This window comes from Columba livia, chromosome 14 (genome assembly GCF_036013475.1).
Source record: "Columba livia isolate bColLiv1 breed racing homer chromosome 14, bColLiv1.pat.W.v2, whole genome shotgun sequence".
In the NCBI taxonomy this organism is placed as follows: Eukaryota; Metazoa; Chordata; class Aves; order Columbiformes; family Columbidae; genus Columba; species Columba livia.
The window spans coordinates 2,486,678-2,513,748 of NC_088615.1; the positions used below are offsets into that span (position 1 = coordinate 2,486,678).

Consider the following 27,071-nt stretch of genomic DNA (forward strand, 5'->3'; position numbering starts at 1 on the left):
GAGACTGCTGTGACAGCAAATGGAGAAGAGGGGGAATTATATAGAGAATGGGTTAAACCTCTGCTCCGGATCGAGCTGCAGCACTGCTCCCTGATTTCAAATCATCATTTTTTCAATTGCATGGGTTGTTTTTTTTACTTTTTGCAGTCACCATCATCTGTGACTCCATCACCGCCGAGCAGAGGGCAGAACAGGGCAGGGCTCTCAGCCGGGCAGCTGCCATCGTGCCTTCCCTGCCCAGCCCTCACTGCAGCCCACGCTGGAAAGGACCTACAAGAGCTCTGGCCCATGGCAAATATTGCTGTCCCAGACTCTGCCCCCAGCTCCCAGACATGCTCACTCTCACCCTGCAAGCCCCACCGTGGCAGCCTGTCTTTTTGCAACAGGGGAGGGAGAAAAGCAGAGGCAGCTTCTGGCTGCTGCCATTTGACAGCACACGTGGCAGCCTTCCAGCCCTTGCCCTGACAAGCTGGTGTGTCCATGCTTTTGCCTCCTGTTGCTTCTCTCCCTGCCTCTTCCCAAGCTGCTGTTTCCCAGTGGAGCATTTTGGGGTTGTGCAGGTCAGGACTGATGGCACTGAGAGTCTGCCACATGTAAACTGCCCAGCCTTTCCTGAGAACGGTGGTTCCATGCCCACAGCAGGGCTGGGAGACTGAGCCCTGCCGAGGCTGGATGCTGGGATGGATGTCCCTGTGGCTCTTACCCTGCGAGGGCACATCTGTCCGAAAGGCTGGAGTTGGGCTCAGCAGGGCCTGGGCAGTCTCTGCTTATTCTCCTTCAGTCTTCAGCTGCAGCTGGGGCAGTGCGGTGGGTGTAACTGGGGGCTGTCTGGATCTTGCTCCAGTGTGTGCTTGCAGTAGCTGTCCCCAGTCTGGCTCTGCACTCCTGTGTGCTGGGCACCACCTGGGTGCTGAGCTTGATGCCACGGCATGGTCCCCTGTACTCTGAGGGCCTGTCCTCACTGGGCTCCTTTCACAGTCCTGCTGCTTCCCGTCACCGGTGTCTCTTGTTTCATCCACAGGCTCTGATCCAGCTGCCTCCCTACATCTCCCAGTGTGAGGAGGTCCTCCAGTTCTTTGAGACACGACCGGACGACTTGACACCCCCCAAAGAGTAAGTGGGTTGAGTGGCTGCCACCACCAGAGTGGTGATGAAACACAAACTGCCTTGGACTTGCTGGTATCCATAAGAATCTGACATTGATCAGTGGTTGCCCCGTGAGTCACAGGTCTGGGATTTGGAGGTTTTCTTGGAGAGGGAGTGGGGGCTGCGCAGCGTGAGGTGGGCACCTCTGCCCACTCGGAAAAGTAGAAACAATTCTCAGGGACCCCATGAAATGTTGGTCTCATCCCAAGCCACTTTCTACTCACAAATGCTGATTTCAGAAACGTGGTCAGTCTGAAAAGCCTCATTCACATGGTTCCTAACGACCTCTGCCTCTTTCGAAAGGCTCTTTCCCGTAGCTGTGTCCATGAGCCCCATCCGTAACAACATTCCAGAGTCTTTCCATGCAAAACAAGGAACGTTTGCAAGGAATCTCGCGTGCCTTACGCAACTTGATGTGGTTATAAGTCTTGTGACTATGAGCTACTTTGGCCAGGAGCCACCCATCTCATACTAATCACAAGCAGCATAAATCTGAGCAGCCGCCTCCATCTCCTGCTATGCTGCTCTCTCTTTTTATGCTGCATGTGACATGATGTGCGGCTCTACTGAAGGTTGAGCAATGGAAGAGGCTTGATTAATTGCAAGAGGAAAGGCAGTAAACTGATTTGACATAATTCTGTGTTGGAAGGGTGTGGAGGCTGATAAAGAGATTTTATTTTTCTGCTCTGAGCAGCAGCACTGAGCCTTTCAGGTCCCCAGCTAAGTGTTGTGCTCCTGAGGACTTATCTTCTCCTTAGGTTTCCATTTTTTTTCATTCCCTCTCTTAATTCCCCCTTCCCCCCATCCCTGCTTTCCACTGTGGGCTCCTGTCTCTATTTGCTTGTCCTGTTATCATTCGTCCTGCCACTTGCAGTCACTCGTTGAGATTGGTCTGAGAGCCCTGGAGTCCATTAACTAATTGCTTGCTGTCAGCTGGTGCTCTCATCCATCCTGCCCAGCTATTGCTCACCACTTAACCTGCCGCCCTGGCGGTCATCCCTCAGCAAAGGCAGCCACGTAGGGGCAAGCGAGTCTGACAAGAAGAAGATGAGCTTGCAAGGACATTGGGTGGGGGTTTGTCATGGGATGGACAGTCCCTGGGGCTGGTTTGGGATGCGGGGGGCTGCGTGTGCACAACTTTTGGAGTCCTGCATGAGAGGGTGGTGAGCTGCATTGCAAAGGGAGCCGCTGCTTGAACCTGCCTGTAGGTGAGGTGCCGTCATACGTGGTGGATTGAAGGGCCGTTTCAGGCTCATACCCAGTTTCCTCACCTTTATTTTGTCTTATAGGCTGAGCCAGAAATCAGGTGGGGTGGGGGCTGTGGGTAGAACAAGGAGCACATTCAGATGTGGAGACCTTCGGGTGCTGAGCGTCAGCCCCAGGGCGGTGCAGCTCTGCAGTGTTTGAAGCTGTAGCTCCTGGCCCACTGGCCAAGCCGTGATCGGTGCCGTATCTCTTGTTGTCCCTCTGCTTTGAGTCCAGCAGGCAAGGGGACCAGAGATACCAGTGTGAAGTCCAATCCCAAGCATGTGCTTGTGTTGTGGGTCCATCCTCAGGTACCTCCCGCAGAATGCTTTGGGGCTGCTGAGCAGCTCCCGGGTGCAAAATTGCCCTCGCTGCAAAATTGCCGTGTGTTTGTGAGTGTGGCGATGGCAGTGCCGGATGGGAGAGCGGGTGGTGCATCACTGAATCCAGTACCAGGTCACACTCCCTCCTGCTGCCTGTGAGCTTGCAGCACACAGAACGACTTAGGAGGTAACTCTTGTCCATTTGCCTCCAGCAGCAAAATGCTACAGCATCTCAAGGACACCTCTGTTTTGTTTCCTATCTCAGCCTGAATGCCAGAGGGGTATTTATTAGCCACAATTCAAAATGCTAATTAATAAAAGTCCTTGACTTTCTCCTCTGGAGAGATTGGTGGGAGCCCTTTCCTGAGCCCCGAGTGCTGGCAGGATGCCTGCTTACCAATAATGAGATGAAGCTGTGATAGACGGCTGGACTGGATGAGACGTGATGGCGTGTCTGGGGTTTGGCTGGATGTCATCATTCATCCGGCAGATAAATACTTTTCTCCCAGAATTTGAAAGGGAGCCAGGCTATGAACAGAGGGGAAAAAAGAGAAAAAAAGCAGCTCTTTGTGCCTGGTGGCTGACAGGAGGGAATGAGGGATGGAGAAAGGACTGGTCAGCATTGGTGCCAAGCCAAGCTGTGGCTGTGACCCTTACAACTCCCCATCCCTCGCCTTGGCTTCTCCTGCTGACACCTGGGCTGGTGGTGGGAAAGGGATGTGCCTTTGGGTGCTGCTGGATGCACCCTCTGCTTTTTTCTGGGGCACAGGTAGATGGTGCACCCAACTCGCACCACGCCAAAATGTGAAACCACTTTCAGGAGCCACAGTTGACTGTGGTCTGTGGAGTTCTGAGTTCAATTGCAAAGGATGAATTTAGTCCTTGGATCTGGCAGTGTTTGGGAATGGGAAGAGGAGGTTGGACAGCCCATGCTGTCTGCTTTCCCCAGCGCTGGAGCTCTCCCTGGGCCAGGGCTTTCCTTCTGCATCCCCGTACTGCAGCTCCTCCAGTGCCCCTTTGCCAGTGTTGGGAGCACCAAGGAAAAAGAGGTTGCTGGAGCTACCAGGGCTGCAACCTGAGTTCTCCAGCCCTTCCCCATCTCTCGGCTGCACTGCAAGCCCCAGCCCTGCCACTGGCGTGTGCAAATATGGACAAGGACTGAGCGGAGAGGGAAAGAGTCAAATGCTGACTTTGTGCATCCTTTTTCCCCCATCGCTTCCAGTTGGGTGGTAGATCACAGCTGAAAGCAGAGCTGAGACACGACTCTCCAGCTGTCGGGGAGTGGAAGAGGGAGGTGAAACCCTTTCTCCATCCTCTCTGCACACACCCACCAACTTTCCAGCATCCTCCTGCCTGGAGCTACCACTTCAAACAGGAGAGCGGGTTGAGGCTGTGCTGTTTCTGCTGGCAGTGATGATCAGTGGCTTCTGTGATGTGGATCCCCATCTAGCAAGCTCTGGACTTGGATAACGCAATTGCTCCCACCTCGAGGGGCTGCCTGGTGGTGGGTCAGAGTGGAGCTGTAATCCGAACATTGGTTACTTTCGGGAAGCGGTGACTCCGCAGAGCAGTGGTGAGGGGTGGAGGGAGAAGAAAAATGGTTATAGAAAGAGAAGTCTTCCGGAAAGTTAGCAATCTGTGCGGATGTGGGATTTTTCTGCCTGGTGTTGGATGGAAGCCCTGTGAAGACTCTAATTTCAAAGGAGAGGAATCATCAGATTCCTGCTCCCCATGTATCTCAGCAGATCTGCCCAGCAACGGGATGCTCGGCTGTTGAGGTGGGAAGTTCCTGTGTGCATCCCCTTTACCCCCCATCCACCCTTTTTCAATGTAAAGCTGTTTTTAGCGGCAGCAGAGTGTTTCTGGAATAAGGCTGGGGAAGTCTGAATGGCTGGGCACAAAGCCACTGCTGAGTCAAGGCATTCAGCTGCCGGCTCTCCTCGCCAACTGAATTTGGGCTCTGCGACATGCGGGAGCCCGGGTTAACTCCACAGTGAAGCAAGATCCTAGGTGGTTATTGAATAATTGTCCACGGTGTGCAAGCGGGGTGCGCTGGGGAAGGAGCCGTCATCGTGCTGCTGTTCTCTGTATGGGAGGTACCCCGGCCGTGAGAAGCCTCTTTCATTAAAAGCACCTTCCATTATTTTCTTTTTGGTAGCTGAGCACACCATAAGACACTTAAAGTTGTTGTTTTGAACCTTTTAGCTTATGAACATGATTTTTTTTTCCAGTGTGACACAGGTACCTGGAGAGCAAGTTTAGTATCTCTTAACATGCTCCAAAGATGCCCTCAAGCACCCCTCCTTGCTCCTTCTGGGGGTAGTGGATTCACAGTATGAAGCTACCCAATTTCAGGAGGTCCTGATGTCTTTAAAAGGCCTAAATTCCTCTTCTCTGAAGCATCTTCATTCTTATGAAGGATGAGATTTATTTGCACTCTCAGCAAAGGTTTCTCTGCAGTTGCCCTCCACCCGGCATGGGGGTTGCGTCTCCTCCCCTCTTGCTCCCAGTTTGCTGCAGAATGGCTCCTTTTCTCCCTGCTCCCACCAGCCTGGCCTGCCGGAGCTCTCTGGTCCCCTGTGGCACCAGCAAAATGTCCCTGTCACTTTGGCTGCAGCATTGCAGCTCCTCTGGGCAAACCCCACTTGCAGTAGGGCTGCTCATGGCAGCCAAAGCCTGGGACAGCGTTTAAAAATTATTCCCTTCCTTCCTTTCTGTACATGCGGGCACCCTCAGAGCTCGCATCCCCAGCTTGCATTCCTGCTATTTCTCCCGAACAGCCCTTGGCTAAAGGGCGAGGACTTGGGGGTGTTTGAAGGGCAGTTCAGCTCTGCTGCTGCGGATGTTTTCATTGCTGGAGTGGAGGACCAAGCACAGGGGAACATCCCCACTGCTCCTGCTGCATGCCAGGGGAAGCACCGCTGGTGGGACAAGGGGGACGGCAGGACCCAGGTCCCACATGGGGCTGAATCTCAGCTCTGCTGAATCAGCAAAGGGCTGTGATGGCTGCAGGCTGCCTGTGCCATCCAGCCTGGGAGGTGAATGATAACGAGCTGGGACCCGACCAGATGAGGAAAGCATACGCCGCTAACGAGGTTATGCCTGCAGCAGCCTCAGCAGCCCATCGTTATTCTATTAATTGAAGCCCTGGCCACGTGCGGTTGGGTGGGGGTGGCAGTGGCAGTAATGGATTGCTTCCCTCACACAGACTGACAGGGACTCCAGGCAGGCACCAGCCCCAATAAATCAGAGCAGGGAGAACTGGGCTAAAATAAGACTTAGGTCTGATGGGACCTGACTGTGCCAGCTTGTTTCCCGTGTGGGCTGATGGAAAGGTCCTGCTGAGAGCTGTCGTGCTCACAGCCATCAGCGGGTGAAAGATTTCTGTTTGGTCCAAAGCGCCAGAAGAGGATGCTGGAGAGAAGCATGTTTCCATCATTGCAACGGGGAGCAAATCTACTCCTTTCCCTTGTTTCCATAAATGAGAAGTGCAAACTCGTAGCCAGTGTCTTCCAGAAGCAAGTCTCTTCTCCTCCTGCTTCCCCATAGCTTTTTGTGCGCTTGCCTTTCTTTGTCGTTGGGCTGTGCCAGGAGCAGAAGTTTTCTTTGTCACCCTTGTGTGGTGTTTGGGGGGTAATAGGGACGTGAAGTTGTGGGCCAGATGACAGGGGATTTAATAGATAAAGGGGAGGCTCGCATTCCTGATGGAGTAGCTGCCCCTTCTAGGAAGCCATTCCAGGAGCTTTTGCTGGTAAACTAGAGATCCCTGAGTTGATGGATGTTGGTTTGGATAAGGACGCTTGTGGCTTTTGAGCCACGTCCTGCTATCCAGACAAATGGCAGCTTGTATAATGACTTGTTTGTTTTGCAGTTCTCCTCGTCCCTACATGCAGATGCACCAGGAGCCTGGGCCAGATCTCAGCTCCAAAGTAGTGATCTCCCTCCCTCTTGACTGATAGCTGTCTTTCCTGGGTGACAGCAGGTTAGAAGCATCACAGGGCTTGAAGCCAATCTCCAAAAATACACTTTGTGCCAGCGCAAGATCTTTACGTGGACAGTGTATTTGATTTTCTGCGCTAACGGGGAAGCTTTCTGAAACCAAAGGTTCAGCTTGGGCGACTCCCCAGTGGTGAAACACAGGGGTAGCACCGGCACTGCCGTGCGGGGGACAGGGGCTCCATTCAGCGCTCGGTGGAGCATTTGCGAACCATCAGTTCTCCCAAACAAGAACTCTGTTGTACCCCAGTTCTCAGTATGTCTCATCTGCATAAACTTTGCTAAAACCTCTAACATCTCCAAGCTCGCTGAATACTTAGAAGATAAACTACCTCCTCATAGCTATTTTGAAGGCATTACTGTATTACAGAAGGATATTTTTTTACAAGAGCAAAGTTTTTTTGTGTGGGAGGTGTTTTCTTGGAATGGTGACCTCAGATCCATCTCATCTTGTGTGTTGATTGTGGCTCCTGTGTGGCTGGCTCTGCAGCTGCTGGACTTGTCTTCCTTTTGCTGGTGCTTCACTGTCCCTCTCTTGCTTCATGTAAGTCCATTAAGACTTTCAGTGTCCACAGTATCCTACAGTGAGGAGTTCAACAGCTCACCTACATGTTGCTGAAGAACAGCCAGTCTCTGTTTGTTCTCTTAGCTTTGCCTCAAGCCCTTGTCACAGGCTTGTTCTCCCATCTCCTTCCCATCACTGCATCCAGAGGGATGCTGTCTGATACACTAGAGAAGATGCTTGAGAAACCTGATTCTCTTTTCCTAAAAGAAAAAGTTCCGTGGGGAGTGTTAATTAGTGCTAGGAGTTCTCCATGTGTAAGAGTTTCCTTTCAGGATTGCACTGGGTTATTGAAGGATGGTGAACTGAGGCCGCTGCACCTTGAGACTGTGCTCTAAGTGACACTCTGGTCACACAGGAGCTTTTATCTTCAGTGTTGCTGACCAGGAGCTGGGAAAGTCCTGAGAAGCAGCTGGAGAACGGGTCCTGGGTTTTACCGCCTGGGAAGCTTTGTGGGGCTGGTTGGCGGCACGCAGTCACAGCTGTGGATCGGTGCTTTGTAACTGTGCTGTGACTGCCTGGTTCATGTGCACGGCCTGGCCGTTGCAGAGGTGGGAGCTAAATGAGTTTCACAGTGGAAGGCAGAGTGGCCTTTTCTTCTTCTCCTCCTCTGGAGCCACCGGTTTCCAGGAGGCTGTGCATGCAGGCTCTGCTGCGTGCTTTTCTCTGCTCCATGGGGAATGGAGGAGGAGGAGATGCTGCCGGGAGTTTATTGCTGTTTCCTGTCTTGTCTGAGCTCTCGTCCCCTCTGAGGCAGTGGGCTGGTGCAGCTGGTCTTCAGACCTGCAGCTCTTTGTGTCTGTGCCAGCAGCAAAGTGAAATTGCAGGTCTTTCCTTGCCCCCTCACTCAGACCGAGGAGCGGTGAAAGGAAACAGGAGGATGAGTTACAGTAATGGGTTTAGCAGATGGCAGGGGGAAAAGAACAGTTATTTCCATCAGCACCCTCCTGTCAGCACGAGGGTGCCATGCCCAGCTTGCTCATCTGGCCTTGCTTCACCTCACTTCCCCACCGCACCGCTGAGCGGGGGTAAATTGGATGGGGCATATTGATAAATTCTGATTTAGCTCAGCTGTGCAGTCTCTGCTTAGAAATGTCTTTGGGTTGTTCTGTCTAGTAGATTCCTTCATTGTTCTCTGCATCTGGGAGATGGTGTTCAGGTCTTTGCACAGTGCTGTGGTTTCTGAACTTAACAGATAGTCCCCAGTTTCTAGATAACAATGTCCCATTTGTTTCTAGTCCATCTTTCTTGCATTTTATTTAATTTTATTGATAACTGCGTGGATGAGTACCACAGGTTTAAGGTGCAAAGAGAGGGAGGCACCAGGAGGTTCAGGCATTAGGAACAGAATGTGTTGCCAGGGTGGTGGGCAGAGTCACCCATCGCTCCAGGGGAATACAATGTCTGCAGTCATTATGGTCTGAAAACACAGATAAGCTTGAAAGAGAACAAAGAGCAGCCCAGCTCTGGCTGGCTTTCTTGCCGAGCATGGAGGGATTTCTTTACTTGGCCTGAAAACAAAGCTGGGAGAGGGGAAAGGGAAAGGTTGTTTTGCCAGTGGACTTGATAAGCAGATGAAGGGGCTCCTGAGGTCCATCTGGGCTGATCCAAGTAGCAGCCAGCAGCTCTGCAGCCTCAGGAAAGTCCCCTTACCGTGAGGTGAATGTTTTGCTCCTTGGAAGCTCCAGAGCCTGCTTTGTGCTTGTTATTCTTGCTGGAGGTGACAAGGATCAATGCGTATCTTCTGGCACCAGAATATTTCATCTTGGCCAGTTGGTCTTGATCTGTCATGTGTGTGAGCATGAGGAGCGGGCAAAGCTCCTCGGGAAGTGACCATGGCACAGGTTTCCACCACCCTGTGCTGCAGCAGCGTTGCAAGGCCACAGTGGAGCATTACGTTAAAGTGTTGAGAGCCCTTTTGCGACAACATGGGCCGCTGTGGTTGGGCTGGGAATGGGTTTGGTGCATTTGTTTGGTTTTCAGGCCATTTGGTTGTCTTGGTTTGTTACCCATGATTTTTTGAAGCTTGTCTTGGCCGTATTTTCTTTGGTTTGGTGCTTGGTTTTGGATCATGAAATGCCCCACATTTCATTGTGCCTGAAGAAGGTTGGGTTTATGCCGTGGGTTTGAGGCTGTTCAGCCACCCTATTTCTTGGGAAAATTCATGTAAGAGAAGGGACCCAGGACCTGTGTTTTCTAACCCATCTCATCAGCAGTGTGGCCAGTGCTGGCCATAGTGGGAGGACTTTGGCTGGAGCTACCTCATTGCCTCCTTGTAACCACCAATAGCTCCTGCTTGCTCTGTGCTGGTGGCACTTTTTCTACTGCACAGCCCTGGTGTTCGTCCTCTCTACAACACCTTCATGACTTGTTTAGTTTTGGGGTTTGCCCCTTCCCCAGCCACTCCCCATCCTTGGCCATGAGAGAGGTGCAGGGCACAGAGGAACTTCAGTATTTCCCTCTTTGACTGTCTATGAAGTGGTGCCCACTTCTGTGGGATCTGTCGTCCATGCTGGGAGCAGTTTTGGGGGTTTGGGCTTCCCCTGCTCCTGGCTCTGCTGCCAGATCATCTCAATTTGCCTGCCTTTGCCAAGTGACATGGTGGGAGTCATGGCTGTCAGACCAAGGCACCAAGGAGGCCAGGCCGGGAACCAAGCCTCACCCCAGGAAAGATGAAAGCATTAAGTTACTAAATGAGGGGAGAAACAGGCTGTTTGAAAGGCGGGTGATGGCCCATGTCACCTGTGGGGAGGTTAGCTGGTTGAGGGAGGTCAGCGGCCCCACTAGGGCCATCATTGCTATGCTCTTCTGGGTGGATTTGTCACTTGGCCAACAACCCAACTGCTCCATCCCTTTGCTGACGCTCTTCCTTCTCTTTTTCAGGGAGCCCATTGGAAAGAAGAGGTCTGGTAAGGACTCCTTTCCTCTCTGCCAGTTCCACCAGCTCCTCCTTTTACCAACAACCATGGTCTCTTGGAATGGGGCAAGGGTCTGGCCCCATGGCAAGCCGGCCTCTGGCTGTGTTCCCCCACAGGGCTCCCCAACACAGTGTGCCCCCTCTGTCCACCTGAGGTTTCACTGCAGCCTCCAAGTCCTGACCTCAGGTCCCCCCGCGGTGCTCCCAAAGGTGGGACAGACACCTGCAGCTCTCTGTGCTGTGCTGGCCGCCCTGTTTGCTCGTTAATCGAGTCCTTGCCACCATTGCTGCCACATCCAAGTTCGTTTCCCTCCCCGCCTCATGCCTTTTCTCCCGTCATTTTGTTCCTCCATCAGGGTTTATCCAGAGAACGGCCTCTTTCCTGCAGAGAGGTAGTAACAGCCGCTCGCTACCTGGACCTTGCTCTCGCTTTGCTTTTCGCTGGGAGGGACACCTGCTGGGGCTGGGTGGGCAAAGCCCCTTGCAAGAAGCTGTCACATCACCCATAGCTTTCTGTGGTGGCTGGTGGACGTGGGGCAGCGGTGGACAGGAGGTGTGGCGGGCTCGGGATGGGCACTTGGCTGTGGGTTCAGCTCCGCTGGTGGCTCGTGGGGGCTGGCTCACACATCCTGGGCAAAGGGCAAGGCTTGGTCTGCAGCCAGGAGGATGGGGATGCACAATTTCCCAGGTCCAGAGGAGGGTCTGAGCTGCGTGGTGGTCAGCGTGAGGCTGAAAGTCTCCCAATGCAGCGGGACGTTCTGCTTCATGATTGCACCAGCTGGGACTCTTTGGGTGGGTGGCTGGATCTGTGATGCTCTAACCCCTGCTCCTCATGAGATGGGATCATCGTAGTTTGTGTGTTTTAGTGGTTATGTGAGCTCCCCAGAGAGAGGAGAAGGAGAGAGGAGGGTAAGAGCCATCAGTCTGTGGATTAGGGAGGGCATATATCAGCTACTGGAGCTGCAGAAGGCATGAACATAGCATGAGGGTCTTTGAGAAGGAAGGTCTGACTCCTTGCTGGATGGAGATTCTGCTGAAATAGGTTGTGGAAAGGTTTTTGGCCTGCGAGATGGCACTGCCATAAGTTGCATAAGCAGGCTCACAAGGGAGGGGTGTTGAGGTGACACAGTCTGTGCTCCCGCCTACAGCTGCCTGCAAAACTCACTCTATTGGGGGCTCTGGACTGGACGAATGCTCCCCCGAGCCCCTCCAGCTGTAGAGCTTTAGTGCTGTCTCTCATCTGAGATGGGAAGGTTTATGTCATTGCTATTTTTAAGAAAACAAGTCTGCCCATAAATAGGATGTTTTGTTGTTAACTTCAGGGTGTATTTTTGTGGTTGAGGACAATTATGCCAGGTGAAGACGCTCCTGAAATTAACTCCTACTTCTTCCTGCAAGCTCGGTTTACCACTTCTGTTGCTGGTTTAATAGGTACGTTGGAGGATCCAGAATTGCCTGCTGAAACTACAAATAACTTCAGAGCAATGGGTGTAATCATAGCAAGGGAGGCAGAAAGAAGAGTACTTATCTCTTCCTATAGCTGTTATTCTTCTCTCAGGGGCTAGGAAGATCCTCTGATTGCTTGAAGCACAAACCTTTAATTGAGCTAGCAGAACAGATAGTCCTAGCATCCACCGTTCACTTATAGAGGGCTATTTTTAATTGCCTGGTGCCCCACCTCTGGGTTTTGGTGTGGAGGAAGCTTTCATTAGTGGTAACAGATCCTCTGCACTGGGCCAGCTCACCTGGAGCTCTGCAGAGTGCTGTTTATAGCAGAACAGCATGGGCAGTTTGCCTGCTGTTCCTTTAAATAAGACTGTCTGGAAGATACGTTGTTCATGTAAAGCTTTGTCGCAGTCTTTTCTTTCTCAGAACCAGTTTGAGGGGTTGTTGCCTTGGGCACAGGAGAACTTCTCTGCAGGGGAACAGAGCATTTTAGGATTGCTGAAGACCTGCTAGATCTTGTCCGCCTCCACTCATCTTTCTTGTTCTGGTCATGGCAGGATCGTGCCCTGCAATAGATTTCCCTGTAGGAAAGATCTTTTGTCAAGCTGAGAACTCTCAGGTGATGGGGGAGCCGCTGGATCCTCTTGCAGTGTAGGTGCACTTGCCCATAGAAACTTCCTGGTATATGGCCTGAATTTGTCTTTGCTGCATTCTGCCTTTCTGTCCCAAGGAACCCTAACTCTCTATGCAATTTCTTTCTCAAACCCTTCAGAGGCTGGGAGGTAATTGTCCCATGTGTCTGCCGTGCTGTAGCCAATAGGGAGATGGGCCAGATGGGATTTCTGCCCCAACCCAAATCTTGAGCCTCTCTGCTCAGGATACAGGGCACAGCCCCCGTAAATTCCACTGAACACCCATGACCAGTTTGTGATTCTTCTGTATCCCTCGTGCTATAATAATTAACATTATCCCCTTTCTAAAGCATTGGCAAATATCAGTTAGTTCTTACCATGCCTGGAGAGAACGGGATGATATAATAGTGTCCTCATAGAATTGTTTTGGTTGGAAAAGACACTCAAGATCATAGAATCCAACCATTAAGCCAACACTGTCACTAAACCGTGTTCCTAAGAACCTCATCTAGGCATCTTTTAAACATCTCCTGGGGTGGTGATTCAACTCCTTCCCTGGGCAGCCTGTTCCAATGTCTGACACCCCTTTCAGTGAAGAAATGTTTCCTATTATCCCATCTAAACATGCCCCCCGGTGTAATTTGAAGCCATTTCCCCTCATCCTATCACTTGCTACTTGGGAGAAGAGACTAACACCCCCCATGCTCCAAGCTCCTTTCAGGCAGTTCAGAGATCAGAAGGTCTCCCCTCAGCTCCTGTTCTCCAGCTGAACCCCCAGGTCCCTCAGCCGCTCCATCACACTCGTGCTCCAGCCCCTCACCAGCTCCATTCCCTTCTCTCAACTGGCACCTCACGGTCTTTCTTGTTGTGAGGAGCCCAAAACTGAAGCTGCAAGGCAAAATGTTGTGTTGGAGGCGAGAGCCAGGTCTTGGGGTGGTGGGGAGTCATGGGCAAGAGTTTCTGGCACATTTTGCTCCTCTGAGGTTTTGCAGGAGGCTGAGCCCAAGCAGACGCCCTGCTCAGTGGGGCTGGGTGGGCTGGAGTGGGCGCTGAGCACAGGCAGCGTCTGCTCCTGGGGCCTACAAAGCCCTGCATCGCTTCATGTGTCCCTGTACACATCAAACCTCTGTGCACGTGTGGGAAAAGGGTGGCTTTGCTTGTTAGGGTAGTGACAACCTTGGGACCACGTTTCTAAAGCAGAGACACATGCGAGTGGAAGCCTCTGCAGCAACACTAAGTGAAGGGGGTGCATCTATAGCCAGAACACTCTCCTAAATGAAAATGTTTTGCAAAATGTAAGCCAGCCTTGCCCTGCTGCGCCTCCCTGTGGGTCCCCTGGCAGAGGAGGTGTCCCCTTAGCCCACAGTGCCACCTCCAGCCAGCCTGGGCTCTGCGCAGCCACTGCCACCGTGCCCGGCTCTCCTCTGCGTGCCCAGACCCTTTCTGGTCTAAGGAAAACTTTGCCTACAGTGGATCCTGCCCCTTTGCTCCTCTTTGGGGTGTTCTTTGTTTGTTTTCTTTTCTGACATGAAATTGGCATCTCCAGCAGGAGGAGCTGAGCAGAGTTAGTGGAGCAAATAATAGAGAGAGCAAACTCTGCTGGCAATTTATAAGGAGACTGAAATACTGAAGGGCGATGATGACGGGGGGATGCGGCTCTGTCCTACAAACACCCCTCTGCCTGGGTGTCTGGGTTGTTTAGCCGGGACCAGCAAAACTTACTGCAGGTTGTGTGCATTGAGTTGGGGTCTGGTCTGTGCATTGGGGCAAGTGATGCCAGTGCACAGGAGCCTGCCCTGAGCCCCCCCAATCTCCAACAGCAGGAGCCAAGCTGCTGTGCGCATCCGTGGCGGTGGTGGAGTTGTTTGGACGGCTCTGTGAGCAGGAAGGTGGGTGGCAAGTGCAAGGTCTCACCTGGCTGTACCCATCTCACCTTCTCACCTGGCTGCTGGTTCGGTCCCTCTCCTCCTCGCTCTGCCCAAGTTTCCGGCTCACGTCTCTCACGCTGGGGTCCCCAGGATGTCCTGGAGCTGCTCGCAGGCCAGCAGCTGCTCGGGAGCGGTGACCTGTGCTCTCGGGAGCTGGCGCTGACCCCGGCACATGGGCTGGTTCTTGTCCCCCCTGTGCAGGAGCTGACTCTGCATCAGCCGACCCCTTGGTGCTGGAGCAGTATGTGGTGGTGGCGAACTACCAGAAGCAGGAGAGCTCTGAGATCAGCCTGTGCGTGGGCCAGTTGGTGGATATCATCGAGAAGAATGAATCAGGTACAGAGAGTTTGGCTTGGCAGAGGGCTTTGGGTCTACTCATTGTTGCAAAGCAGGGGTGGGTTATAATAATCCTGTATTGTCAGTGTTTTCTTAATAAGACCTTAAGTGAAACAGTCTCCAGGCACCTCACAGGGATGTCCTTGCATGGCCAGCTGAGGTGGGATGTGGAGGAAGCAGCTGCAGGCTGTGTGAGCATGGACAAGACTTCAGGGCTGTTGCTAATGAAGGGTCTGATTACCAGGCACCATCCATCTTTTGCAGTCTCTACTCTGCGCTTCTTTGGGCTGAAAAACTCAGCCAATGGGTCCTGAGGACAAAAGCCATTCCTGGAGTTGGCAGGCTTGCTTATTGACAGCGGGGGACACTCTTGGGGTGCCCATGAAAGCCCCATTGTGCATTTGCCATTCCTGCCTCCAACACGGCGGCCGTGGAGCGGGACAGGCAGCCGAGCCATCCGCTCACTGCAAAACTTACACTTGCTCTTAACCTCTGCGAAGGGATCAAGTTGAGGGTCCAACTTCTGGACTGTGTTGTAAAGGGGAATTTAATAGAAGTCAATAGGAGTTGCTTAGAGGGGTTTAAAGTTATATAATGAAAATAGATTTTAAAATTCTGGAAACCTGGTCCCCGGAGGATTAATTGCACCAGCAGCTATGTTTGAGAATGGGGAAAATAAAAGCAACCCTGAAGCAAGGGAAACCTATTAGCACAGCCAGTGCAAAAGCTGTGGCAAATAATTTATTTATCAAACGTCAGCTCTGGTTTTCCCTTCTGTGCAGGTAGCTGCTGATTGCCTCCCTGACAATCTAATTGCCTTTTTAAACGACTCACTGGTGAGGTTCTGAGGATAATATTTAGCCATTATTTCTTTCACCCTAAAGACACAAATAGATTGTGCTTTTAATAACTGAGGAGCACGTGTTTATTTTGATTGGACACCCAGGGTGGCCTGGAATTGCTTGTGTCCGCTGTGGGGCTGGCTGGGTTTCCTCTGGGAGAGCTCATGTTTTAATCCTGCATTTGCTTCTAGCTTTTAAAATCTGCCATTTCCACAAATGTAACAAAGTTGGGGGCGCAGCAGGAGTCAGGTATTGATTTGCAGACAGTGTATTCATCTTTGCTAATTAGCCTGGGCTTGCTGACCCAGGCTGAGGGAAAATGAACCATGAAGGAAGGAACACAAATGCCGTGGCTGGTGGAGCCATTCAGTTCTCAGAGCCTCTCCCGTTTGTGGAGCCATTCAGATCTCAGAGCCTCTCCCATTTGTGGAGCCATTCAGATCTCAGAGCCTCTCCCGGGGAGGGAGCTGTACATTCAGTTGTGTTCAGCAGTGATTCTCCCATGCCACTGTCCGTGCTCCCTTTCGGGTAGCGCTTGGCTCTGTTGCTCTGGGGTCACCCCAGCTTCCCATGGAGGCAGCAAGGGGAGGGCCAAGCTACCCAGGCTCGTGGTTTGGAGGAAGGGAGGCAGTTTTCAGCCCTTGGGAGCCCTTGACTGAGCTGCCTCCTGTTTTCTTCTCAGGCTGGTGGTTTGTGAGCACGTCGGAGGAGCAAGGTTGGGTGCCAGCGACCTGCCTGGAGGCCCAGGATGGTGTCCAGGATGAGTTCTCAATGCAGCCTGATGAAGGTGAGAGGCCGCTGGAGACATCTGCCCCAGGTTCTTTGTGCTGAGCTGCGCTGAGCTGCTGGCAGGACTGCACAGCGCTCCCCGACCTGGGCAGGGGACAGACCCACGTGTGCTGTGGGGTCATGTCTGTAATGGTCCTGCCTGCCCAGTGCTGCAGCAGGAGTGGGCCACCTGGGTGCTGGGGGTGTCTCTTTGGGCCTTTCTTCTCTCCCACAAAGGGGCTGAAGGTGTCACTTCCTTGGAACACTCAGCCCTGCCGTCCCAGTGCCTCCTCTAAGCCCCAGGGAGTAGTTTTAGCTGCGCTGGCGGAGGAGCAGAGCTCAGGTCCTAGGACAGTTCATGTGTCTTCTAAACCCATGTGGAACAAAGAGCATACACGAGCTCACGTTAGGAAAACAGCAAGTTTTTCAGATTTGCTTAGAGCAGATCTGACGTGCCCCTGGAGAACACATCCCTTTCGTTGATCACTGTACGCTCAAAGCTGTAGCTGGCTCAGCCCCTGGCCTGGGGACATGGACCTGGGAGGGGGGCTCAGGCTGGGGAGGACCCTCAGAGGGCCCCAGGTGAGTACAGTCTCGGTGCCACTCTCTGGTGTCAGCCCTGTCTCTTCTTGGACCTGAAGTGCTGTCTCCTTATGTCCTCTCTTGTCCTTCTCCTGCTTCCCCAACATGCTCTTCCCAGTCCCACGGAGATACTGGTCTCTGCCCAGGCACGTTGGCTGCCGTCGGACTCTTGGGGACTTGTACACCAGTGGATGGGGTCAAGGTGGACTACACAGAGACTTGTTTGGCTGCCCGTGTTTTGTGCTTGGAGCCTTGTTGCCTGCATGTTTGGTTGCTCTGCATGTCATGAATCCTGCTTGTGTCAGTCCTCAATGTGTGCTGTACGTGCTCCTCAGCCTTCCATTACATCCATTCACGTCCACCTCTCTTTCTTCTGTCAGCTGCTCCTTCTCACTTTTTCAGGCTTGTTTTGGGTACAGAGAATGAAGTTTCTGCTTTCCCCCAACACAAGTATGCAAACTTCTTGCAGCTGCTGCCTTAGTTCTTGTAAGAGTAACTAAATCCTGAGCCATGGCGTGGGGGTTGGAGGCTCAGATGGGGTCAGGAGGAGAAGAGCCAGCTTGGTTTTGCTGGACGTGACAGGATATTTTCTTCTTTGACTCATTTGCATGAAGGGAGTGGGAGATCAGGCCCTTCAAGAGCTGTGCTCTTCCAACAAGGCAAATCCAGGAAACCTGCATGGTGGGGATATATAAATATCCAGAGGTGTGGGTTTTGAAAGCCAAAATGACCGTCATGCTCTTGTGGCACTGCTTAAGCTCAGGCAATTACTTTCCTGGGTTTCTTCCAGAGAGGACAGAACAAGGTGAGGGAGAGGGAGGGAGGGAAGGAGGGAGGGATGGATGGATGGATGGACGGACGGACCTGTTTGACATGTTGTCTGCATGGCTGCTAAGATGTTTCCCCTTCCTCTTGAAGGGAAGAGCATCCATGTCCCTGCTTACCATCATTTAGTCCAGTGAACAGGACATCAGACTCTCCTCTAGGCTCACCACCAATGTCTTGGCGGATCAAACTGTTGAATGGGGAAGTTCACATTAGAGCTGCTGTTGCAGAGCGGTTTGAGAGCTGTGTGTGAGAGCACGTTGGTGTGTGTGGGGTCACTTCCTGATGTCTGTGGGATTTCTTTCCCTGTATAGAAGACAATTCTTCTTTAAAGGCTCCAAGGAAGAAATATGAAATGGATGAGTGGAAGGGCTTCTGTGAAGAGCAGGTGAAAAGAGAGCTGCTGTATATAAGATAGTCTTTAGTCCTAAGGGAGAGGAGGAACTGGTTTAGACAACTTTTTGGGCCAGACTAGCTCACCAAAGCTTACACTTCAAAATGCAGCTGAGTTTGTTTTGAAATATATTTCACTGGCATTTCTCTTCTGAATGGTTGTGTCTCTCTGTGTGTTTGCACCTGTATTACAACAAGAATTATCATTTATATAAAGCACTTAACCATCATTCAGCTGAGCCCAGGTTTCCATAAAGAGTATCTCTGTGAAACGGCGCTTTCTTTCCGACAGAGGAGAAGTACACCGTTATTTACCCGTACACCGCCAGAGACCAGGATGAAATGAACCTGGACCGAGGGGCTGTGGTGGAGGTGATCCAGAAGAACCTGGAGGGCTGGTGGAAAATCAGGTACCGTCCCTACCTCTTCCTCGTCCCCAGCACAGCAGCTGGGGCTGTGCAATGCAAAGACCTGATGCACAGGGGATGTTCATTCCAAAGACGAGTGTTGGGAAGGGCAGAGTACCAGAACTCTTTGCTCTCCATCCCTAAAACTAAGGCTACTTGACACTCAGGGCTTCGGCCAAGCTCAGCTGTGGTTAAACATCTTTAAAATCCCCTGATTTCCTGTGCTGGGAGGCAGACTGCATCACAGCATCACATGCCCCAGCAGTGCAAAGGGAGCTGGTGTGAACGTTTCTGTTACATCGTGTGCTGCTGATAGGAAAACCAGCGAGTGTCCTGGAGGCAGGCTGCACCCTCTGGCTGTGTTAGGAGGCTCTTGTGGAGAACAACTATTGTTCTGGCCAGCTCTGCTCTGTGAAGAGTGTGCTGAGACCAAAGACACCAAATTGTCCCAAGCTGGTACTTCTTTTCTCCTGGAAGCTCATTTTCTCTCATCTGTGGTCTAGCAAATGGCCAGACTTGAGCAGGGTGGGAGCACATGCTGCAATTTTCTTAACCTTACATTGAACCTGTGGTCTTGGCAGCAACAAAGCTCCAGAAAAACGTCCATTGACTTTTTAGGAGAGGCAGAGGAGAGCTGCCACGGGAGCTCTAAAGGCAAACACAAGCTCAGTAGCTGGTGCCATCTCAGCGTAGCGTCTGCAGCCCAGCCAGCGGGGAGGGTTCCTGACACTGGCGCAGGACCCTCCAGCATGGCAGGGACACTCTGCCGATGTGGTTTCTCAGTCAGATCACGGGGCTGGTTTCTCTCCTAAACAGTGCAAATTCAGGGGAGGGATCTGTGCTGCCAATGCAGGCAAGAGGGCTTATGCTTTCTCCAGACAACAGATACATCAATCCCAGCAGCAGCCCTCTGGTTTTCCCCTCTGCTTCCCATGCCAGTGCGCTTCATTCCTGAACTGGTTCCATTGCTGAGGTCAAAAGGAAATTGGGCTTCGCGTCGTTCCCAGCCCTCGGCCCGCTGGCTGCAGCCGGCGTGCACGGGAGCATTGGTGGCGGCTGGAGGTCTCCAGGTGCCCACGGGCCATAGAGTTTGACACTGGGCAAGCTCGTTTTGCCCAGGTCATGCGGTACCTTCGGCCAGCTCTGGCGCAGGATGTCTGGTGGCTCGGTGCTGCTCGAGCGCAGCGGGTCAGTCCTCTGGGAAGGGCTCATGTCACCGGTGCTGCACGGGGGTTTGTGCAGTGATGCTGCTGTGTTGTCACCGCAGGTACCAGGGCCAGGAAGGCTGGGCCCCCGCCTCCTACCTCAAAAAGGGGAATGGAGAAATGTTCTCGCCGAAGCTGGGGTCAGGCTCCTCCGCTCATTCGTGTGCCTTGGATCTGGATGGCATCTCCCGGCAGCAGGTCGTGGTGAGCCGAGAGAAGGATGGGCTCGCTGGCCAAAGGGATGGGAGATTCGACAGCCGCCCCCTGCCCAATGCTGACATCCGACGCAGTAAGTGACCAGCTGGGAGGAGGCCAGTGGTGGCTGGGGTGTGAGCACAGCCTTTCCTGCAGGCTCTTGGGCGATGTAAGGCAGTGTTGAGGGCGGCAGAAGGCTTGCAGGCGCTGTGAGCTCTGCCACAAGGTCTGGAGGTGGCATTGTGCAGGCACGGTGCTGCCCAGGGGTCTGCTGAGCATCAGCAAATGTGATGAGGACCCTTCCCTGACTGCAGATTCAGCTGGAGATGCTCTTCTCTCAGAAGCTGGGGCATTTTAACCCCTCTGCAGGTCAGGTCTTTTGGGTCAGGCCTGCAATTAAAGACCAGTTTCACATGGTGACCACAGCAGCACCTGATGCAAAGCTGGGATGCCTTCAAAACCTGGGTGACCCATGCCATCAGGGCAGCAGGCAGACAGGTTCCTCCTTTGCTTTCTGTGCTCGTGGGTCAGGCTTGGTCCTAGCCTTTCTGTTTTCTTTTGCACTCGTCTTTCATGAACACACGTGCAACCAAATGCCAGAAACTCAACAGTATCTGAAATTCTTTCTCCACAGAGTCACCAAAGATGAGGCAGAGACCCCCTCCTCGCCGAGACCTCACCATAGTAAGTGCCAGCTGATGTGAGAGAGCAGCAGTGGCAAAGGGAATTAGAGAGGAGCGCTGTAAGGACCTCTGGTCGCTGGTTCTTCTTCGCCTGGGATCTTGCCCCTGTGCCATGGGCTCTGCTCTTGGTCAAGGCTGGAGCACACTTGCTGTCCCCTGCTGCCTTACATCTCCTCTCTTTGCATGTGATCTTTCAATGAACTTTTGGCCAGTCTGTCTCACTAGGCTGGGTGGGAGGCTGCAGAGGGAGGGTGATTCTGCTGTCAGCGAGAGCTCTGGTGCTGAGCAGTTTTCTGCTCAGCCTGGAAACAGTTTGCTGGTTTGTGTTGGTGAGGGACCAGCATGGACACAGCTGGTCTCCCTGGCCTGGCCGTGCTGGCTGGTGTCCCTGCAGGCTGGTGGGTCATGCGGATGTTCCATCACACCTTGTGCAGAAACACACTGGTGGATTTTCTCTTTTCTTGTCATAGCCACGTGGTTTGAACCTGCCTAAACCTCCTGTCCCTCCTCAAGTGGAAGAGGAATATTACACCATCGCTGACTTCCAGACCACCATCCCTGACGGCATCAGCTTCCAGGCAGGAATGAAAGTAGAGGTGAGACTGTCGTCTTCCCTTCTTGCATCTTCCTGTCAGCACAGCGTTCCTGACTCCCTTTGCCCCGGGGCCTGTTTCAGGCAGGAGCTCCCTTGCCAGGCAGGGAAGATCTGCTCACCACGGCGTTCTGGGTGGGAACTGGGCATGGTGGTGCATCTCATTGCCTCCGTGGATTGTTAACATCCCAAAGCTTTCCTGGAGTGGGAGAGAAACCCATATGAGCTCATGAGACTTTGGAGTCCCTGGTGCTCTCGGTGGCCTCCTGTACCCCAGGTATTTGGCTGCTGTGTTGTCTGAGCTAATGGAAATTAAAACCACACCACAAATGGGGGTAGAGATGGCTTTTTTTTTACTTAATTAGGCCAGGTGTGAAGTTAAAAGCCCTTCCAAGCATTGTTCTTCTGGCACACCCACTTTTTCTGGCAGAATCCCTCTTGCAGATGGGATTTTGCTTTTCAAAATGTAAATTGTGCCTCTCTAAGAGGATTTTTCTTTTACGGCTGCCCCAGTCAGCTCCTCCCAGGTCCCAGCCCTGTCTCTGGAGCACACAGAGGCTGGACGGTTGCTGGTCCGTGCAGCATCACTGCCGGTTGATCACTCCAACAGTGCCGCACAGTGGCCACCGCCAGCAGCCGGCATCCTGGTCCTGGCTCCTGGGCGGGATGGTGACAGTTCAGCCACAGCTCTGTGATGTTGGCGTGTCTTTCCTTGACCCCATGGCACGCAGGTCTCCTTCCCTGGCAGAGGTCATAAGCAGGTTCCCCTCCTGCTGGGAGGCCAGTCCTGTGATTACATGGCCTTTGATTACCAGGACAGGGAGGTGCTGGGTCCACATGCCACCCTGACATCATGTCAGAGCCAGCAAGCATCCCCTTTAGTGCAGAGGAGGCTTCTGTGTGGATGTCTGAGGTTTCCTTTCCCCTCGGCAGGTTATTGAGAAGAACCTGAGCGGCTGGTGGTACATTCAGATTGAGGAGAAGGAAGGCTGGGCCCCCGCCACGTTCATCGATAAGTACAAGAAAACCAGCAACGCGTCGAGGCCGAATTTCCTGGCCCCGCTCCCCAACGAGATGGCCCAGCTCCGGCTCGGCGACGCCACGGCTGACAGCAGCACCGGCGAGGAGGTGACGGGACCATGCCGTCCCCTGCCAGAGGCTCCTCCTAATGGTACGGACTGCGGTGGGAAGTGGGCCAAAGACTGGAAGGGGAAGGAGGCTCCCGAGAGTGGGGACCTGGCCCTCACCAGTGGCTATGAGGAGATCTTGGACCGCGACGCAGAGGAGAAGCCCAGCCTGCCACCCAGGAAGGAGTCCATCATTAAATCAGAAGGCGAGTTACTGGAGAGGCAGAGGCCTCCCCCCAAGCCCCCAGGCATGATTTTGCCCATGATCCCACCCAAGCAATCGGTGGCCCCAAAGGACAGCAAGAAGCCTGAGCTGAAACCAGAGAAGGGTAAACTCTTCCAGCTGAAAAACGAAATGGGGCTGGAATGCGGACACAAGGTGTCAGCCAAGGAGGTGAAGAAGCCAAACCTGCGGCCCATTGTCAAGCCAACCAAGCCAAAAGCTGAGCCCGTGGAGGAGAAACCTGAGCCCATTGCCCAGAATCCATTCTTGAAGTCAAGACCGCAGATCAGGCCAAAACCTGCTGCAGCCCCCCGGACTGACCCAGCCCCAGCTGATGATAAACTTGACATTTGCAGCCTGCGGAGCAAGCTCAGACCTGCAAAGTGCCCGGAGAAACCTTCTGAGCAGGACGCTGCTGCCGGCGAAAGTTCCTTGGCTAATGCCACGGTCTCTTCAGAGGCTTCTGGAAGGTTTCAGGAGCGACCGAGCGTGGAGAGCAAACCCCTGCCCAAGGTGGACAGCCACGCCATGAAAGAGGTGCTGCCCAAATCTCCCCTGGGCCCAGCAAACACCCCCGGTGCCAGGGACCCCCCGCCGCAGCGCCCTGTTGTGCCACCCCGCAGACCCCCCCCTCCCAAGAAAACAGGGGCTCCTGCCTCTGGCCCCATGGCGGAGCTCAGGGCCCCAGCACGGGAAGCACCCGAAATCAGGTCATCCCCAGTGCCGGGGAGGCCCATGCTGGTTCCTCCGAAAGCCAAGCCATTCCTCGCTGCCTCCATCCAAGACGAAGCCAAAGTGAAAGGCAGCATAAGCCCAAAGGTCATATCTAAGCCAGTGGAGAGAGGGGAAGCCAAGGAGAGGACCTCAGCCCCTGTCCCCAGTCCGGACATCTCCAGGGATGCTCTCTATGTGGCAGTGGCGGATTTTGAAGGTGATGAGGAAACCAACAGCTTTAAAGAAGGGACTTTGTTTGAAGTTCGTGAGAAGAACAGCAGTGGCTGGTGGTTTTGCAAGGTCCTGACTGGGGGGCCGTGCTGGGAGGGCTGGATCCCTTCCAATTACCTACGGAAGAAGCCATAGCGGCTCCTCTGCTTGCACAGCTAGAGGTTCCCTGGTCTCTCACCTATTTAATTAGCAGATTAATTTATAGTTTTACATGAGGCTGGCTTAAAAAAAAAGAAAAAAAAGATAATAATTGAGATCCCACACATCCCAGCTGGTGGCTGTTGGAGGAGGCAGCTCGGCCTTCTCACCCGTGTGCTCCAACCCACCCTCCTCCCCATGTCCCCCGAGTCTTTCATCCCCGTGGCCGTGCTGGCAGCCCAGCCATGCAGCTGGGGATGCTCTGGCCAAGCTTCGTGGCATACAGTGGTTACTGTGGTTCTCTGTGCTGGGGAGATGGACCTTGATAGACACTTTTTCCATCCGTACAGGGAATTAAAAAGAAATGCGGCAGTAACCAGGGAGAGAAGTGAAGCGTGGCATGGTACCGGCAAAGGAAATCTGGCTGCACAACATGATTTGCCTTTCCCTGAGGCTCAGGGTCACAGTCAAAGGTTGTAGGTCATGTTGCTTAGTCCAGGTGTGTAGCAGAGCCGTGGGGAGTGTGACACAGAGGAGGAGTGGCTGCTGAGAACAGGGTCCCTGTGTCTCCCTGTGCTGGTGCAGCCACAGGCGTTGTGCTCCGGTTAAGGGCTGCGCTTTGCTCCCTATCCCTGTCCGTGCCACGGGACGATCCCTTGATCCTTCCCTGCTTTACGACAAGTGTTACCTTCAACATCCTCCTGGTAGAAAAAATGATGCAGAAAAATACACACACAGATATTTAACAGGTCCTCTCTGTGCTGATCCAGGGCGCTATGCAGGCTTCTCCCTTGCAGTGCTGCAGCCAAACGACAAGAGGCGTTTTGCTTTGGTAGCTGAAGAATACTATGCAAAGCACAGAGGACCAAAATGACCCCCAAGAGCCCTGGAAAGGTGCCGCTTTGCCTTCCTTCCCACGCAGACTGCCCTGCCTGTTGGACTAAGGGGGACCACCCGTTCCTGGGACCCACAGTGCTCCCTGGGCTGACGGGCAGCAGCCAGGAGGTGGGTCCTTCCGTAGGTGCTGATATTACCAAGTGCAATCCAGAATGTGGGAGTTTGGCTCCTCATCACAACCAATTGTGAGGTGAGTCTGGTGCTCAGGGGCTCCCTGCCTTGTTCATCACCCCATCTGCCTGTCTTCCAGGTGCTTTCGCTTCATCCTGCGTGGCGGGCTGGCTGGGGGGCTCCAGGTCAAGCAGGACTTGGAGTTTTTCTATGCTGACTTTCCTGCCAAGCCTCGTCTTGCCCGCAGTGTTGCTTAACCCAGCAGGAAGATGAGTGTGGATGAGCTGTTATTCCCCATTGCCGCTTTCTTCCCTTCTGTACTTGCAGATTCAGGGCCACATTTGTCTCTCTGGAAGAGCTTTAAACCCAGTGCTTCTCATGGTTTCTTGTTGACCAAACCCCTTTGCCCTTTCTAGTCTAATTGCAAGTGTAAGTGCTGCAGCCGCAGCTCCACAGCCGCATTGTTTTGCTGCTGAAAAAAAATACAGTTTTCCCTCTAATTTGAGGCTGGTAGAATTAAAGGAGCGCTCTCAACTCCCCCAAGTGCTCAGTTCTTTCTCTGTCCCATAGTTTCTTCCCTGGAAACATGGAGTTGAAGATGTCTCTGTGTACAGAATGAAAATGTTGGTGCCTCAGGCCAGGGTCAGTCTTGGAAGGAGATGGGGCAGGTTGTCACAGCCCTGGTTTGATCTGATGGAGAAGTCCTGACCCATCCCAGTCTGGCCTCATAACCACAAAGCCCCCAGGCTGATTTTTAGCTGTGGGAACGCGTACACCCCAGTTTCCTGCTGATTTCTCTCCCTCCCACCTGCGGTTTTCTCCGGTGGCACATCAGCCTCTCATCAGGCTGACTCACCTGAGCTGGCAATAAGCAATACATCTGCAACCTGATGCCATAGCAAAGTTTCTTGCATGGCACATTGCAAGGTGTTGATGTGCTCCCGGGAGACTCGCAGGGTGGGCTGGGCGAACAACGCTGCCTTGTCTCGGCGCATCTCTGGGGCCAGTAAATCCCTTTTGCTTTGGAACGGAATGGGGACAGGATGAGTTAAATCAGAGCTGCCCAGCAGCCAAATCCAGCCCCACCGTATCTGGGGAGGGGGCTGGACCTGCATCCCCTTCTCTGGCAGGTTCATGCAAGGTGTGGAAGGGCTGTGTGCCCTTTCTCCATGGCACTGTCCTTGCTCTCTCTTTGCTGAATGTCTCAGAAAAGTCTCTCCTTTCTCTGTCTCAGAGACCTCACTGCCCTCAGCTTTCCTCAGAGGGGACAATGCTATTTCTGTGGCCTCAATACTATGAATGAGGGCTATTTCTGCTTTCCTCCCAGACTGAACCTCAGAACTGGTAGTGCTTCGTTTTGCTGACACAAGTACTGTATTTGGCTCATTGAGCGTGTGACAGGATCGCTCCCTTGTTCCCAAAGAGCTTCCAAGAAGGGTGGGTGCCCGAGGAGGGGGTGACCCTCGGTAGGGTGCCAACACCCACAGCCTTACCCCTTCCTACCACTCTTCCAAATGCAAAGGGACCACAGGCTGGACAGCGGCTCCTCTCGGGAAGATGCCAAGAGTCGTAGGGCTGGCAGGGCTTTGTACCCCTATCAGACACATGCCCCCCGGTTTGGAGGCCGCATGTGCCCTCTGCCAGGATGCTCTTCATCTCTGTTCGTATCGCATCAGAAGTGGCCAAGCTCCCCGACTACCTCGTGAGGAGGCAGAGGGTGGCCAGGAGGCTCAGTACGCTGAGCTTGACCGCAGGGCACATCACCCCATCAGCCAAAGATCAACCTCCCTCCTTGTCCATCACCAGCGCAGCCCCAAAGCCGGGGCTCCTGGTGGGGGAGGCATCACCGTGGCTTGGGGCAGAAGAGCTGGGTGTTCGGGGGTCCTGCAGTTTGGCACGATCCCGGCAGGCTGGAGGCCCCCGCTGCGCCCCGCTCCTTCCCGCAGGCTCTCAAAGCCCGTCTGTCTGTCCGTGTGTCACGATATTATGTAAGCGCGTATAAATCTACATTACTGTGGGTGGGTGGTGGGGGGGAGAATGGAAGATAGATATAGCTGTGTAAATGCCATATCTATACTTTCACTGTTAGGGGACCGATTTTTATTGATTATTATTATTTGTCAGTGTTTTGGGGGGCTTTTGTGGTGGGGGGGGGGTGTTTTGTTTGTTGGTTTTCTTTTTTTAAGAAATAAAAAGAAACTGCTTGACTGGTTTCAAGCACCCTGGTGAACCTGTGTCTGGCTGTCTCTGGAGATGTGCTGCTCTCCTGTCCAGAGTGATGGCAGCTCTGCCCACTGACCTGGTTCAGGGTCTGGCATGTGCTGCTTGTTGCCATAACGTTGATACGGTCAAGGAGCCCTGAGCTGCTGAGCTGCTCCCTTGTGCTGCAGAGGAGCCATCCCCAGGTGAGACATTTCTCTGTCCGCGAATGCTTTTGTCCCCTGGGAGGTGAACAGGGCAGTGCTGTGTTTGCCCGGCTTCATTTGCAGCAAGAGCTTCTACCCACAGCATCCCCTGCAATGGGGCTGGGGAAAGTCGCGATGCTTACAAGTCAGTCTCATGGTCCATGGCCACAAATAGTCCAGTTCCTCCATTGCTGCTGTGCCC

At 53.2% G+C, this 27,071-nt stretch overlaps 1 protein-coding gene across 7 annotated transcripts in view; it reads left to right on the forward strand.

Moving 5' to 3' along the window:
* Nucleotides 1–26,694, forward strand: part of SH3PXD2B (SH3 and PX domains 2B) — a 71,111-nt gene extending 44,417 nt beyond the window's left edge. For 2 of the 7 annotated variants that reach the window (XM_065029511.1, XM_065029513.1), the window contains exons 5-16: nt 1,022–1,113; nt 10,156–10,181; nt 10,546–10,581; nt 14,088–14,156; nt 14,397–14,531; nt 16,056–16,160; nt 16,842–16,925; nt 18,234–18,351; nt 19,616–19,842; nt 20,383–20,432; nt 20,902–21,027; nt 21,957–26,694. In XM_065029511.1, coding sequence (XP_064885583.1) covers nt 1,022–1,113; nt 10,156–10,181; nt 10,546–10,581; nt 14,088–14,156; nt 14,397–14,531; nt 16,056–16,160; nt 16,842–16,925; nt 18,234–18,351; nt 19,616–19,842; nt 20,383–20,432; nt 20,902–21,027; nt 21,957–23,453 — 2,565 coding nt within the window. In that variant the 3' untranslated portion in view covers nt 23,454–26,694. The remainder of the gene's footprint in view (nt 1–1,021; nt 1,114–10,155; nt 10,182–10,545; nt 10,582–14,087; nt 14,157–14,396; nt 14,532–16,055; nt 16,161–16,841; nt 16,926–18,233; nt 18,352–19,615; nt 19,843–20,382; nt 20,433–20,901; nt 21,028–21,956) is intronic. The other 5 variants (XM_065029512.1, XM_065029514.1, XM_065029515.1 and 2 more) reach the window with 5 other exon arrangements.
* The last annotated feature ends 377 nt before the right edge of the window (nt 26,695–27,071 follow it).